Here is a 15,539-nt window from a genome sequence, read left to right on the forward strand (position 1 = left end):
GTGTGAAAACTTCTCTAACACCAGTCATTCCTCATCAGCTGGAAGAACAGCAACTCTGTTGGCCATATTTTTGCTTGAGTGACTCATTGGCAGCTCTGGTAAATGCCATTCCCCTTAGGTGCTGAACCTACTGCCCCCTTTCCTGGTCACCTTCTTATGACTTCGCTTCTGTCTGTATACTGTGACTGGTGTCAGCTTCTGCTGCTCTTTACAGTACCGTCTCTATGTCTCATTCAAGTGCCTCAGCAAACAAGCCCGAATTGAATGGAGTATTTCGTGTCCAATGCAGAATCACTTCTGTAGGGGTCTGCCAGGCTCCCTCACGTCCCGTCCTACACATGGCTGCCACTGGCACAGAGGCCGGTTCTTCATCCTTTGGCACGCCGCTGGCTGTCGGGGCACGTGACGCGATCACCGGGTGGAGGGCTCCGGTCGCCGCTTTCCTTGGAAGGGGGCTGTGGATGTTTTTTGGCCTGTTCGTTACATAGGATGCTCTATACTTTCTCGATACCTCTGTTAATAAAAAATGGACAGCTTTTTTGTTTGACTCTTTTCTTGTTGGTAATAATGATAACAGCCTAAAAGCTGTCACTCAAGTGTTGTCCATGTGCAGGAACTGTATCAGTCATTTTACACGCAGTAGTTCATGAACTATGTGATACATCTTACTGATGAAAAAACTGAGTCACATTGAAATATGAAGTGCCTTGTTCAGTGAGTGTTTACATCTTTTCACTAGTAGGGTGGGGAGGGTTAAATACAGGCAGTTAGCTTTCCAAACAATGAAGACTTAAAGTCTATAGCATAACATTTCAGAGCTTCAACTGACCAGGGTGATCATATATCATATTTCTCCTATTTTATGTATGAGACGAGAGTTTACGTGACTTGCTTAAGGTTGCAGAGGCTAGTCATTTCCAGTGAACTGAGTTTCCAATTCCTAGATGAGTCCTCTTTCTGCTTTTGAACAAGTACCGAAGATACAGAGACTTTTGAGTGTTAATCAGGAAACCCAAACCTATTAAGTGTTAGCAGATATACTAAGTAGATACATAATGTATGTTATACAGAATCATCCATGGAGTCTTTTGTGCTTTTAGACTATTATTTAGCTTGAGGATGACATATATACTGAGAAGACACTGAGGTTAATTATTTACAAGAAATGTTTATTGAAGAAACTATTGCCATTATTTTTGTCACACCATGTGGCATGTGGGATCTTATTTCCACAACCAGGGATTGAAGCTGTACCCCCTGTGGTGAAAGTGTGGAGTCTTACCACCAGGGAGGTCCCAAAGAAACTATTACTGAATTGATGTCCCTATGTCTAGCTGAAGGTGAAAGTACTTTCTTGCCAGGCTTTAATCTTCCTGTGAGGTTATATGTGGCAGTGATTGAGAAGGTCCAGCATGAAGCATGATGGAGGAAATTCTCAGTTGAAATTCAGTGAAGGTGCACTACCCCGTCAGTTCAGTCACTCAGTTGTGTCCGACTCTTTGCGACCCCATGGACTGCAGCATGCCAGGCTTCCCTGTCCATCACCAACTCCCAGAGCATACTCAAACTCATGTCCATCACGTCGGTGATGCCATCGAACCATCTCATCCTCTGCCATCCCCTTCTCCCGCCTTCAGTCTTTCCCAACATAAGGGTCTTTTCCAATAAGTTGATTTCTTCACATCAGGTGGCCAACGTATTAGAGCTTCAGCTTCAGCATCAGTCCTTCCAATGAATATTCAGGACTGATTCCTTTAGGATGGACTGGTTGGATCTCCTTGCAGTCCAAGGGACTCTCAAGAGTCTTCTCCAACACCACAGTTCAAAAGCATCAATTCTTTGGTGCTCAGCTTTCTTTATAATCCAACTCTCACATCCATACATGACTACTGGAAAAACCATAGCTTTGACTAGGCAGACCTTTGTTGGCAAAGTAATGTCTCTGCTTCCTAATATGCTGTCTAGGTTGGTCATAGCTTTTCTTCCAAGGAGCAAGTGTCTTTTAATTTAATGGCTGCAATCACCATCTGCAGTGATTTTGTAGCCCCCAGAAATAAAGTCTGTCACTGCTTCCATTGTTTCCCCATCTATTTGCCATGAAGTGACGGGATTGGATGCCATGATCTTAGTTTCCTGAATGTTGAATTTTAAGCCAACTTTTTACTCTCCTCTTTCACTTTTATCAAGAGGCTCTTTAGCACTACCCCAGAGGGTTTGGTAAATAAACTTGGATTAAAGATATAAAAAAGTGTAATGTAAAATATTTATTTATTCTCTTCTTAAAAAAATTTATTTTTGTAATGCATCTTGGTTTTTAATGAAACATGACCATGACATTAAGTTAGCAGAATAGCCCTGATTTGACTAAATGGTGTAACTTTATTGATAATCAGAACCAAAAAGGATATTTAACATCTAAAGAATGTCTTGCTTCTTGAAAGTTAGTAAAATACAGAAATCTAGTATATCCCTCTAAGTAAGTAAAATGAGACTAGCTCAGAATGTTTTCCTTGGTACAAGTGCAAATTCTCAGCCACCGTTCCAGACCTGACGGTATGCTGGAATGGGGCTCAGCAATTTGGATTTTAATAAGCCTTCCAAATGATTCCAGTGCTTGCTGAGTGTGAGAACCACTGTTATAGAAGCAACCAGCTTACCAGTTGAAACAGTTTAATTTTGATTGTGTTGAAGAGGAAGCAAGATATTTTCCTTTTTAAGTTTTGGAATTGGTAAACAACCACTCAACCAATATCTTCTCTTGATAAAGTTATGGTTATGGTTAACTATTTTTAGGCATTGGGAAGTCCTGACTTCATGTTTTATTTCGGACGTATGCTAATTAACCTTGAGGAAGTTTCTTTTTTAAGGCCATAGCTTTTTTTTCCTGAAAAACAGAACAATATGGTCCATCAGGGAGGATCACAATAAGGATTGGAAATAATGTAAATAAGTGCTCAATACTTAATAGGCATTAAAAGATAATTCATTATTAATTAAATCATCAACTTTGCTGATTTTCTCTCAGTTTAGAGACTGTAGCTTCCTCAGCACTGTTTACATTTATTAAAAACTAATTTGAAATGTTAATTATAAGTCAGAAATATCAGTTCTTTATCTTCCTAAATCACTCTTAGTATATCCTATAGTCTAGTGCTTGGTCACCTAATACTACGTTGAGGTAGATTCTAGATCAACTAGAATTTGAGACAGTGATTTTGGCAAGCTGCCAGTTAACTTTCATCCTGGATTAACCTCAAATCTGGAAGGAAAAAAGGTCATTTTAATTATTGTAGTCAAAGGTAGAAAATTGAAGAATGATTTCATTCTGGGCCTCTTTAAAATAAAGTTACACTTTATGTGGGATTAAAAAATTTTAATGTGAACTTGAATTATAGGACACTTGATAATTGGTTATACATATTTGTAGAATGAAAGCTAGAACTCATTGTACTTAAGTAGCATTGAGGAAATGACATTGGTGGCATAAATGTTGGCTAAGCAGGATTCATCTTTCTGGGACTATGTTTTGCCTCCCCTCTATTTCTTTTCTTTTTTTAAAAAATTTATTCCCATTTCTTATTCCACATTTTCATTTTTCTTTACCATTATGGGCTTCCATGGTGGCTCAGTGGTGAAGAATCCACCTGCCAAAGCAGGAGTTGCAGGTTCGATCCCTGGGTTGGGAAGAATCCCTGCAGAGGGAAATGACAACTCAATTCAGTATTCTTTGGGGTTTCCCTCGTGCTCAGACAGGTAAAGAATCTGCCTGCAAGGCAGGAGACCAGGGTTCAATCCCTGGGTCGGGAAGATCCCCTGGGGAAGGGGATGGCAACCCACTCCAATGTTCTTGCCTGAGGAATTCCATGGACAGAGGAACCTGGTGGGCTGTAGTCCATGGGCTTGCAAAGAGTCAGACATGACTGAGTGACTAACCCTTTCACTTTCAGTATATTTGCTTAATATTTGCATGTCTTCTTTTCCAAATTGTCTTCTATTATTTAAAAAATTTAAATACAGATAATTATTTTTTAGCCTATTAATAATGTTGTGATAGTTTCAGGTGGACAGCAAAGGGATTCAGCCATACAAATACACATATCCATTCTCCATTTCCCCCAAACCCCTCCCATCCAAGCTGCCACATAGCATTGAGCAGAGTTCCTTGTGCTATACAGTAGGTCCTTGTTGGTTATCCATATTTAATATAGCACTGTGTACGTTCCCATCCTAAACTCTCTATCCCTTCTTCCCATCTCCCCCCTACTCCGGCAACCATAAGTTGGTTTTCTAAGTCTGTGAGTCTCTTTCTGTTTTGTAAACAAACTCACTTGTATCATGTTTTTTTAGATTCTCATATAAGAGATATCATGCAATGTTTCTCCTTTTCTGTTTGGTTTTCATCGCCAGTATGACAGTCTCTACGTCCATCCATATTGCTGCAAATGTCATTATTTCATACTTTTATTTGGCTGAGTAATATTGCATTGTATATATGCACCACTTCTTTATCCATTCCTCTGTTGATAGACATTTGCGTTGCTTCCATATCTTGACTGTTGTAAACAGTGCTGTGATGAACATTGGGGTGCGTGTATGCTTTTGGAAACCATATTTTTCTCTGAATATATGCCCAGGAGTGGAATTACAGTGTCATATGGTTGCTCTATTTTAATTTTTTTTTTTTAATTTTTATTTTTCAGTGGGTTTTGTCATACATTGATATGAATCAGCCATAGAGTTACACGTATTCCCCATCCCGATAGTCTTTTAAGGACCCTCCAGATTGTTCTACATAGTGGCTGTCCCAATTTACATTCCCACCAAGAGTGTGGGAGGGTTCCCTTCTCTCCACACCCTCTCTAGCATTTGTTGCTTTTGGATTTTTTGTTGACAGCCATTTTGACTGGTGTGACGTGATATCTCATTGTAGTTTTGATTTGAATTTCTTTAGTAATTAGCAGTGTTGAACATCTTTTCATGTGCCTCCTGGCCATCCATATGCCTTCTTTGGAGAAATGTCTGTTTAGGTCTTCTGCCCAGTTTTTAACTTGGGTTGTTGATTTTAATGATGTAGAGCTTCATGAATTGTTAGTGAATTTTGTGACCTTGTCAGTCACATCATTTGCAAATATTTTCTCCCAGTCTGTGGGTTTTCTTTTTGTTTATTGTTTCCTTTGCTTTGCAAAAGCTTTTGGGTTTAAGTAGGTCCCATTTATATATTTTTGTTTTTATGTCCATTATTCTGGGAGATGGATTGCAAAAGATATTGCTGTGATTTATATCAGAAAATGTTTTTCTCTAGGAGTTTTATAGTGTCTGGTCTCATATTTAGATCTTCAATCCATTTTGAGCTTATTTTTGTGTATGATGTTAAAGAAGGATCTAATTTCATTGTTTAAGATGTAAACTGTCCAGTTTTCCCAGCACCATTTGTTGAAGAGACTGTCTTTCCAGCATTGTCTAGTCTTGCCTCCTTTGTCATAAGTTGGTTGACCATAGGTGCATGGTTTTATTTCTGGACTTTCTATTTTATTCCATTGATTTGTATTTTTATTTTTGTGAGTTTCATACTGTTTTGATGACTATAGCTTTGTAATATAGTCTGAAGCCAGGGAGCCTGATTACTCCAGCTCTGTTTTTCTTTCCCAAGATTGCTTTGGCTGTTTGAGGTCTTTGCATCTCCATACAAATTTTAAGATTTTTTTGTTCTAGTTCTGTGAAAAATGCCATTGGTAATTTGATAGGAATTGCATTGAATCTGTAGATTGCCTTGGGTAGTATTGTCCTTTTGGCAGTTTTGATTCTTCCAGGCCAAGAACATCTTTCCATCTACTTGTGTCATCTTCAACTTCTTTCATCTGTCTTATAATTTTCAGAGTACAGGTCTTTTGTCTCTTTAGGTAGGCTTATTCCTAGATATTTTATTGTTTTTGATGTGATGGTAAATGGAACTGTTTCTTGAATTTTTCTTTCTGATCTTTCATTGTTAGTGTATAGAAATGCAGCAGATTTATTTGTGTTAATTTTGTAACCTGCAGTGTTACCAAATTGATTGATGAGCTCTAGTAGTTTTATGGTAGCATCTTATAGGATCTTCTATGTATAGTATCATATCGTTTGCAAACAGTGAGAATTTGACTTCTTTTCCAATTTGGATTCACTGTATTTCTTTTTCTTCTCTGATTACTGTAGCTAGGACTTCCAAAACTATGTTGAATAAAAGTGACAAGAGAGAACATCTATGTCTTGTTCCTGATCTTAGAGGAACTGCTTTCAGCTTACCATTAAGAATGATGTTAGCTATAGGTTGGATATATATGGCCTTGATTATGTTGAGTTATGTTCCCTCTATGCCCACTTTCTGAAGAGTTTTTTTTTTATTTGTCATAATTGGGTGCTGAATTTTGTCAAAAGCTTTTTCTGCGTCTATTGAAATAAGTATGTTTCTTATTCATTTTATGGTTCATGTTCCTCAATTTGTTACTGTAGTTGTTTCACATGGATTTGCAGATATTGAGAAATCCTTGCTTCCCTGGGATAAACTCCACTTGATCGTGGTGTATGTTTCTTTTAATGTATTGTTGGATTCAGATTGCTAGTATTGAGAATTTTTGCATCTATGTTCATCAGTGATATTGGCCAGTAATTTTCTTTTTCTTTTGTGATATCTTTGTCTGTTTCTGGTATCAGGGTGATGATGGTGGCCTCATAGAATGAGTTGGAGAGTATTCCTTTCTCTGCAATTTTTTGGTCTAATATTTTAAAATTATTTCTTGTTCAGGATGTAGTTATTTTATTTATATTTTGGCTGCACTGGATCTTTGTTGCTGTGTGTGGGCTTTCTCTAGTTATGGAGATCTCCTTATGAGTGAGATTAAACATTTTTTTACTTTTTGAGTTAACTTCATTTGTAAATTTTTCTTAGGAAGTATTTCTTGGTTATTACTGCTGCTACAATCCCAGATACTTATTGTAGATTTTTTCCCCTAGAGCTGGTGATAATCACTCAAGAAAACAGTGTTACTTTGCATGTATGATTAAATTTAAAAAGACCTATTTACTGATTCCTTGTATTCAAAGATGTCACAATATAATTTGGGGAAAAAAGACTTGCATGAAGCTCATCATGGTTCAGTGAAATAAATGCTAATGGAGGTAAATACCAAGTTCTGTGGGAACATTGAGATTGGGATGGAGTGACAGGGTTATCAGGCAGGAATCAGGAAGATTACTGGTTAGCATATGAGGTAGTCTTCGGGTTGAGTCTTTAAGGAAGAGGAGGAGATTGCCAGGCTGACTCTGCCTGGAAGAGTATTACTGCCTGAGGAAGCAATGCCGAGGAAGCACATGGTATCTGAGGACTCAGGTCTCCTGGTTTTGTGGTGGATGGTGGTGGGCTGGGCGTCATATCTGCAGCAGGACCATCCAGATTCGCTAGGTCTCCACGTTTTGACCCTGGACTCACTTCCAAATTTTATGCACAACAATGTCAACTTGATAAAAAATTTTATCAAAATATTCATGTTTCTTTTTTTTCTTAATTTTCCCCCCAAAGCATGCATCCACTCTTGATAATCTTTCTAGTCATTTTTTAATAAACTTGGGAGGGAAACCTTGAGAAAGAAGTGGAGTGATTTCATTCCCTCCTCATTTTATTGTGGAGCAAACTTAAAGCCTTTATTTTTCACCTGTGCTGTACTTTTAATTTATCTTTACCACTTGCTTATTGCCAAGTGTGAGGCTTTTTATGTAGTAGCTTGTTTTGTTTGGCTAGGGGAGAAGGATTGGTGAGGTGAGGATGGTTATAGAGTTGAGAAAGCTGGAAGGTAGGCAGGGGCTAGTTCAGATTGTCAGAAGCCTTGTGTCTCGTTTTGAGGAAGCTGTATTTTATAGTTGAGAGTTTCTAAAAATCTGAAATGGATAAAGGGGCAGAGGGGAGGGATTGGAGGAGGGGAATGAGAAGATCAGCTTTATATTTTTGGCTTTGTTAAGGAAGAGGGATTAGAGAAGGGACAGTGTAGACAAGGGAGCAGTGGTCCCCAGCGGCGGCATCACCTGGGAATTAGTTAGAACTGCAGATTCTCAGGTCCCACCCCAGACCTGTTGAATCAGAAACTCCGGGAGTAGGGTGCAGCAGTGTGTGTTTTATTTGATTCTGATGAATGTGAAAGTTTGTGACTAACGTGATGTAAAGGCTGATGAGGCTGTACATTATGATTTGCATAACCCTTTCATATTAGTTATATAGTTGATTTTGTTGAGATGTTCATTATATTAGTATCTTACATTTTACAATCAAGAGAAATAGAATAACTAGGATTTTGTGAGTCAGTTATTTATATGAAAGCCTAATATTAAGATTTGAAAAGCTGGGATAATGTGGTGATAATACTTGGAAAAGGGAGACAGTCTAGGATCATGTGGAACAGTAGAAACTACAGTCATAGAGAAACACTTTGTAGAATAAAACAAGTAAGAGAGGCTTGATCTTGAATACTCTAGGTGTTGCCTGTATGTGACACTGATTTGTACTGTGGTACTTAAATATGCAGTAGGGAAAACTGAAGATATTATTTTCAAGAAAAGGGGGACATGAACTCTTTGTGGAGCTCAAAGGAAAGGATGGATTGACTCAAGATTTGCTAAGATGCAGTTGGTTCCACACAACTGTTAAGAGGTGGTCTATTTTCATTCTTTAAATAATAGCTAGCAGCTGATTTGCATCTAACCTCGTTTTCATTTTTTTTCTTTGAGGGTGTGAGGGCTGTGGGTTTAAATTTCAACTTTGTGAAAATGGGACTGAGTAAATCTGATAATCTTCTTTATTTTCCTCTGTTAACTTAGCTGAGTGACCAAATGTACAGATAAAGCAAATGCTTTGTAAATATAAATATATCTTAAAGGATAAGTAACCTTTTTTTCTCCTTTGAATTTTATTCCAGGACCCATCAGTTACACAAGTGACAAGAAATGTCCCACCAGGACTTGATGAATACAATCCATTCTCAGATTCTAGAACAGTAAGATTATTCTTAATTGGACTACTTTTAAATATTAAAATGGAAATTAAATGGGATTTATATCTCAGTTATGTTTTCTTTTAGGTTGATTATTAAAATTATATAAAACAAGCTGTTAGTGTTTTATTTAGAATTTAGCAAGTTCTTTTTTAAAAAAAAGAAGGACCATTCCAAGTAATTGAAAATACCGTAATGGTTCTACAAATTGCTAATATCCCCTCTAATATGTTAATATTACTACAGTTTTTTAAACAGGGAATTTTTTTACTGTACATGTTGTTTTCATGGTGATACAGGGTGATGTTTTTTTACAAAGAGATGTTTGTACAGAACTGTACCATTAATATTTGTATGATTGTCATCTGAATTAGGTGATTCTCAATAAGACTAGCCTTCTCCTCTGGTAGACTAGAATCTCTGGAACTTTAACTGGCCTAGAAACATAATCTCAAAATGTAGTCTTGGTTTATAAAATGAAGGAGTATGGAAAAAACCCTTTGGACAGGGTTCTCTACCTTGAATGCATGTTAGAAGCAGCTGGGCAACTTCATTCATTACAGTGTCTGAAAGAAAGAAAGAAAGAAAGTGCTCAGTTGTATCCGACTCTTTGCAACTCCATGGCCCACCAGGCTCCTCAGTTCATGGAATTTTCTGGGCAAGAGTACTGGAGTGGGTTGCCATTTCCTTCTCCATATTACAGTGTCTGTTAGGGCCATAATCCCTCATAAGGCAGTTTTTTGTTTTTCTTTTCGTCCTTTAGATAATTTTATTGTGAGCCAGTTTTGAGGACTACTGAAGATAGGTTGAGAATTCTCTCTCAAAAATTCTCTGGCGAATAATTTTGTCTCCTTTATTTAAGCCTTTAGCTTAAATATCATACTCATGAGGCCCTTAGTTTTAAACGTTGTTAGCTCCTGAAATTTTAGTCATCCTGTTAAAAATATTGAAGTTCTTCAGTTCCGTGCTTGCATTTACTTGTCAGCATAAGGATCCTTACTTGATTATCTCTTCCTGAAAATCATATTTTTCATAATCTAGAAAATTATTCTGGAAGATCATATAGGGTTTTGCTTGAAAATATCTTCATGGTGTATTAACTTTTTAGTTTGAAAAAGAACTTTGTGCAAGATAAAAGCCCTAAAATAAGGGTGAACTTTAAAATTTCACTTTATTTCAAAGTCCTCATTTATTTTAACAGCCTCTGTTTTTGTGTAGCAACTGCAACCCAGGCTGAGATCACTAAGTTTTCACTGAGCATGTCAGTTTCACATTGAACCCTGTGAAATGACCAATAAGTTGACCAATGTTGACATGTAAAGATAGCAGTGTTATATGGCACAACCTTATAGAAAACTGTTTAAAAGTACGCGATTATAACTTGGTAGGAGTTGAAAGGAAGAAAAAGAGCCTGGTATATTTTATTCCACTATATGTAATTCTTCTAACATGATTTCTGGAGGGTAGAGATTTGAATGACTGTTAAAATTTGCTGGTGATGAGTAGAGAGAGATTTTTATATAATTTTTGGGAAGATTTTACTAGCAAAAAATATGTTTAACCTTTTTACAGTTGCAGTTTTAGATTATTCTTTGTGGTAATGTTAATAGTAGTGTTCTTCAACAAGTTGTCTACTTTGTACCATGTGCTTTTACCTATATTATCGAATTCTTATGACAACATTGAACATGGATATTTTCTGTTTCCTTTCGCTGATAAGGAAAAGAAACTGAAACACAAGTCATCTAGCTAGTAAGTGGCAGAACTGGTTTACATAACTCATCATTTTTTTTTTGTAAAGCTTTTGCCTTTTCCATTTTGCTAGTGCTGTCTTTAGAGACAGATGCCTAAGAAATAGCAGGTATAGTCTTGGTCATGGAAATTTTCTCACCTAATTGGGGTTTAAAAAAAACTACACAAAGAAGATACATCCAGGAAAAAAAAATGTAAATTATAGTTTTAAATGTTTGAGACTTTACAGTCAAGGGAAGATTTTCTGAAAGAATAGCTAGGCAATAATGAACAGCTAGCTTACAATGAAACTTCTCTTAGATTTGATGAGCAATGATACAGTGTCAGAACCAGGAAAATTACTGATGTAAGAGCATTGACGCACTTTGCATTGAACTTTTTACATTGTGGAAAACACGGGTGAAATAATTTAAAATTTCAGAATTCTTTTGTTTCATAATGTATGATTTTAGAAATTTGTTTCCCTTCCTTTTCTGCAGCTGTGACTATTTTCTAAGACAGAGCAGGTATATTTGGATAATTGATTTAAGAGATATCTTAGAACTCCAAATACTATTTTAGTGGATTGTTGTTATCCATATTTGTCATAGAAAAATATTTTGAAAGTGAAGCAATCAGGGTGTGGTGAACTACTTGAGGTCAAGTAGGAAGATCCTTTAGCAGAATAGTATATGCTTTGTTAAGACTTTAGAAAGTTCCTGTCTTTCCTATTTTTCTTTTTAGGTTTCCTTTTATATTTAGTTTTCTGTTTGAATGGAAACTGTAAGGAAAGTAACAAATATTTAAATAATTTTAATAATTTGTATATTAATTCATGCTATACTATAAATTCATAGAAAGGAGTCCTCATAAAATACCATGTAGTTTTTAGTCCGAGGGTTGGCAGTATACTGTAAATGTGGTAGTCTGAATTGAGATGTACTATGAAGTGGAGGGTAGTCTTTGGTTATGAAATAATTTTTTTTGCTTGAACTCAAAATGCAGTTTACTTCTGGTATTATGTTGAGCATAATGGGTAGGTTCCCTGACTTACCCTCTAAAACTTAGTGTATGAATTACTAGAAGAATTGGCTCATCCTTGAGAATTGTTACATATTTAGGGGGAATGTTTTTCTTTTAAATTAGGCAACAGTTTAAAATGCCTTTTGCAACTTGATTCTCAACTAGCTTCAGCCACTGGTGACCGGTGATGGGATTCATGGCTTCAGACAGGATTTTTTCTGGCAAGTTGTTGAAGCATAGGGGTATGGAGACAGCTCTATCTGTGTGTATGGAGGAAGTGTGGTACTGTTGATAAAATCCTTAGTGACGTTTCTCACGGCCTCGTTTATTGTCATACTGTTTTCCTTCAGGAATAGGCTGTTTGGTTTCTTTCCTGTTCTGCTAGTTGTTGGTATTTATAATTTCTGTCACATAAAGCAGCAAGATCTGCAGAAGAACCAAGAGAAGAAAATTCCAAGTACTGGCATGCTCAGGTGGTCATTTCTGACCATAAAGGACATAGATAATTGACTTATGTAAGTAGGAACTGCCTCTGACTAAGTTAATTCAGGACATGGAGTAGACTGAGAATCATAAGACCTGGATTCTAATCTAGTCCCTGCCTTTAATTAGTTGCTACCTTTAGGAAGCCATCTAACCTCTTCGGGCGTTTTTTAATTTTTAATTGAATGATAATTGCTTTACAGTGTTGTGTTCGTTTCTGCCATACATCTACATGACTCGGCCATAGATATCCACGTGTCCCCTCCCTCCTGTGCCTTGAACCTCCCTCCTGCCTCCCACCAGATCCCACCGCTCTCGCTTGTCACAGAGCACCAGGCTGAGCTCCCTGCTCTATACATAACTTCCTTTTAGCTATCTGTGCTTTTTTTTCCCCCCAAATGTGTAACAGTGGAACTAGAGAGGAAGATTTGCGTTAAATAATTTCTAATGTCAACTTTTTTTCCGATAATGGATTAAAATTTTAGCTCCAGGAACTGACTAGATAGTACATAGTAGTTTACCTATTTTTAATACTGCAAAAGCAATTTCTGTACTGTAATAGCTTTTAATTTTCTGTTGGCATACATTTCTGTAACATTTTTTTTCTTTCTCCTTTGCTTCTTGTCTTTCTTGGAGCTCATAATCTGTCCCTTCTGGAACCTTCTTTGTTTCTATTCTCATTTAATGATAACTCTTGCCTTCTAGTGTCATTGGCTGGAAGCACCTGAGTCTTCTTTGTCTCAAAGAGCTTCTTATCCTACATCTAATCAGTAGCCATATCCTGTCATTTATACCTCCGGGAGAGATTATGTGTCTGTCCTTTTCATTGCTACTAAACTGCCCTAATTCAGGTACTCATGTGAGATAATACAGTGGCCTGTCTACTTACCTGTCTCTAGTTTCTCTTTTTCAAATCTTTTTTTTTTTTTTTTGGCTGTGACTAGAATTATTTAAGGCCGAGTTCAGATTAGGTCTTCACTCCTTAGAAATGTGTACATTGATTATGTATTGCCTACAGAGTAGTATGCCATGTCAGGGCCTCCATTATATGACTTCAGACTATCTTTTTTTGGGCTTCCCTGGTAGCTCAGTCAGTGAAGACTCTACGTGTCATGCGGGAGACCCAGGTTTGATCCCTGGGTTGGGAAGATCCCCTGGAGAATGGAACGGTTACCCACTCCCGTATTCTTCCCTGGAGGATTACATGGACAGAGGAACCTGGCAGGCTGCAGTTCATGGGGTTAAGAATAATGAATGCCAAGTACATTTTTTGCTTCCTGGTAGCTCAACTGGTAAAGAATCTGCTTATAATGCAGGAGACCCTGGTTCAATTCCTAGGTTAGGAAGATTCCCTGGAGAAGGGATAGGCTACCAACTCCAGTATTCTTGGGCTTCCCTGGTGGCTCAGATGGTAAAGAATCTGCCTGCAATGTGGGAGATCTGGGTTCGATCCCTGGGTTGTGAAGAAGAGGAGGGCATGGCAACCCACTCCAGTATTCTTGCCTGGAGAATTCCCATGGACAGAGGAGCCTGGTGGTCTGCAGTCCATGGGATCTCAAAGAGTTGGAAACCACTGGAGTGACTAAGCACAGTATCTTAAAAAAAAATTTTTTTTTATTACTTTATTTTTTAGAGCAGTTTTAGGTTTATAGAAAAATTGAGCAGAAAGTAGAAAGTCTCATCATCATCAGACTTCTCCCCTTGACTCTCTTTTTAATCTTATCTTGTAATGTGTTGTTTGCTCCAGCTAAAGTCATCTACTTTCTAACTCACAACCCCATTGAGACTACCTCCCCTAGACCTAATACTGGTCATTGAATGGAGTAAAGAGATACTGTGTGGTCATAAGCCTGGCTCCCCTAGACAATCCTCACCTCCTTTAATGGGTCAAGATGAATCTCTCATAGTAGATATATTCATTTTCTACTGCTGTGTAACAAATTACTACAGACTTAGCAGCTTGAAAAAGCACATTTATTATTTTATCATTTCTATAGGTCAGGAGTTTGGACACAGCTTAACTGGATCATTTGTTCAGGGTTTCACAAGGTTATGATCGAGGTGTTGTCTGGGCTGCATTCTCATCCAAAGGCGTGACGGGAAAGATCATTTCCAGGCTCATTCAGGTTGTTGGCAGAATTAATACCCTTGTGGTTATATGACTAGGGGCCCTGGCTTTTGGCTGGCTGTCAGCTGGAGACCACCCTCAGGTCATTGGTGCTGTCCACAGTTCCTAGAAGCTGCATGATTTCTTGCCACAGGGGCTTCCCCATCATAACCACTCATTTCAGAGAGTCTGCAGAGTTTCTCACACTGTTGTACTAAGATAGAGTACCTCTATTATATAATGTAATCAAGGGAATGATGTCCTGTCATTGTTACCATATTCTGTTGATTAGAAGCATATCACAGGTCATGCATACACTCAAGGAGAGGGTGTTATATTAAGACATGAACATGAGGGGAGAATCATTGAGGTTCATCTTAGGTTTTATATGCCACACTGGGACTAAGATGGCACATTAGGGTTAAGACTGTATTACTTCATATCTCTTCATGCCCATTTAGAAGGAGCCTCCACAACACTTATCCCTCCCTGCCACTTGACTACTGTTTATCAGGACCAATCTCACTATGTCCTCGATTCCCATTTATGTCATTCTCTATAGGAGGCCCAAGACTCTTTCTCATTTCTTGGATTTTAATCCTCATGATGCTTTGCACATTACTGATTCTGAACCCTTGTGTTTCCTTATTCTTGAAACTTTCCTTGTGCTCTCTGAAAGTCAGAGTCCAACTTCATCCAAATCCCCTATATCTTTATGTTTTTCTCTGAATGTTTTATCCTTTGCCCTAGTCTTTCTATGAGGACACTGCTTCCGCTGTAACCTTCTCAAAAACCAGCTGCTTTTTCTCTCACTATTCTCAGACAACTGGCATAAAATTTGGGTATATGTTGTCTTGATTTCTAGTTGCTACTTCTAGACAGTCTTCCTCCTTTCTGTCAAAAACTTTCCATGTGATCATTTGAATCTCATGTCATCAGATTATAATTGGGTCCCAGGACTTGTTGTGGGTGTCATCTACTGATCCCTGAATTATTGCCTCTTATTTCTCTCTCTCTCTTTTTCTTCATTTTCTTAAGTTTCCTTCTTGGTTCACTATTATTCTTTCTAATGCTGTTTGTATTTTGTAATTTAAAAAATTTTTTATTTTTAATTGATGGATAATTGCTTTACAATATTGTGTTGGTTTCTGCCATACATCAACGTGAATTAGTCATAG

General features: G+C 37.6%; 1 protein-coding gene across 2 annotated transcripts in view; it reads left to right on the plus strand.

Annotated features, from left to right (window-relative positions):
* Window positions 1-15,539, plus strand: part of SCAMP1 (secretory carrier membrane protein 1) — a 130,653-nt gene that overhangs the window by 18,026 nt on the left and 97,088 nt on the right. The window contains exon 2 of one of the 2 annotated variants that reach the window (XM_065940058.1): window positions 8,943-9,020. The exons of the other annotated variant lie outside the window; for it this stretch is intronic. Coding sequence (XP_065796130.1) covers window positions 8,943-9,020 — 78 coding nt within the window. The remainder of the gene's footprint in view (window positions 1-8,942; window positions 9,021-15,539) is intronic. 2 annotated transcript variants of the gene reach the window in all.

This window comes from Muntiacus reevesi, chromosome 7 (genome assembly GCF_963930625.1).
Source record: "Muntiacus reevesi chromosome 7, mMunRee1.1, whole genome shotgun sequence".
In the NCBI taxonomy this organism is placed as follows: domain Eukaryota; kingdom Metazoa; phylum Chordata; class Mammalia; order Artiodactyla; family Cervidae; genus Muntiacus; species Muntiacus reevesi.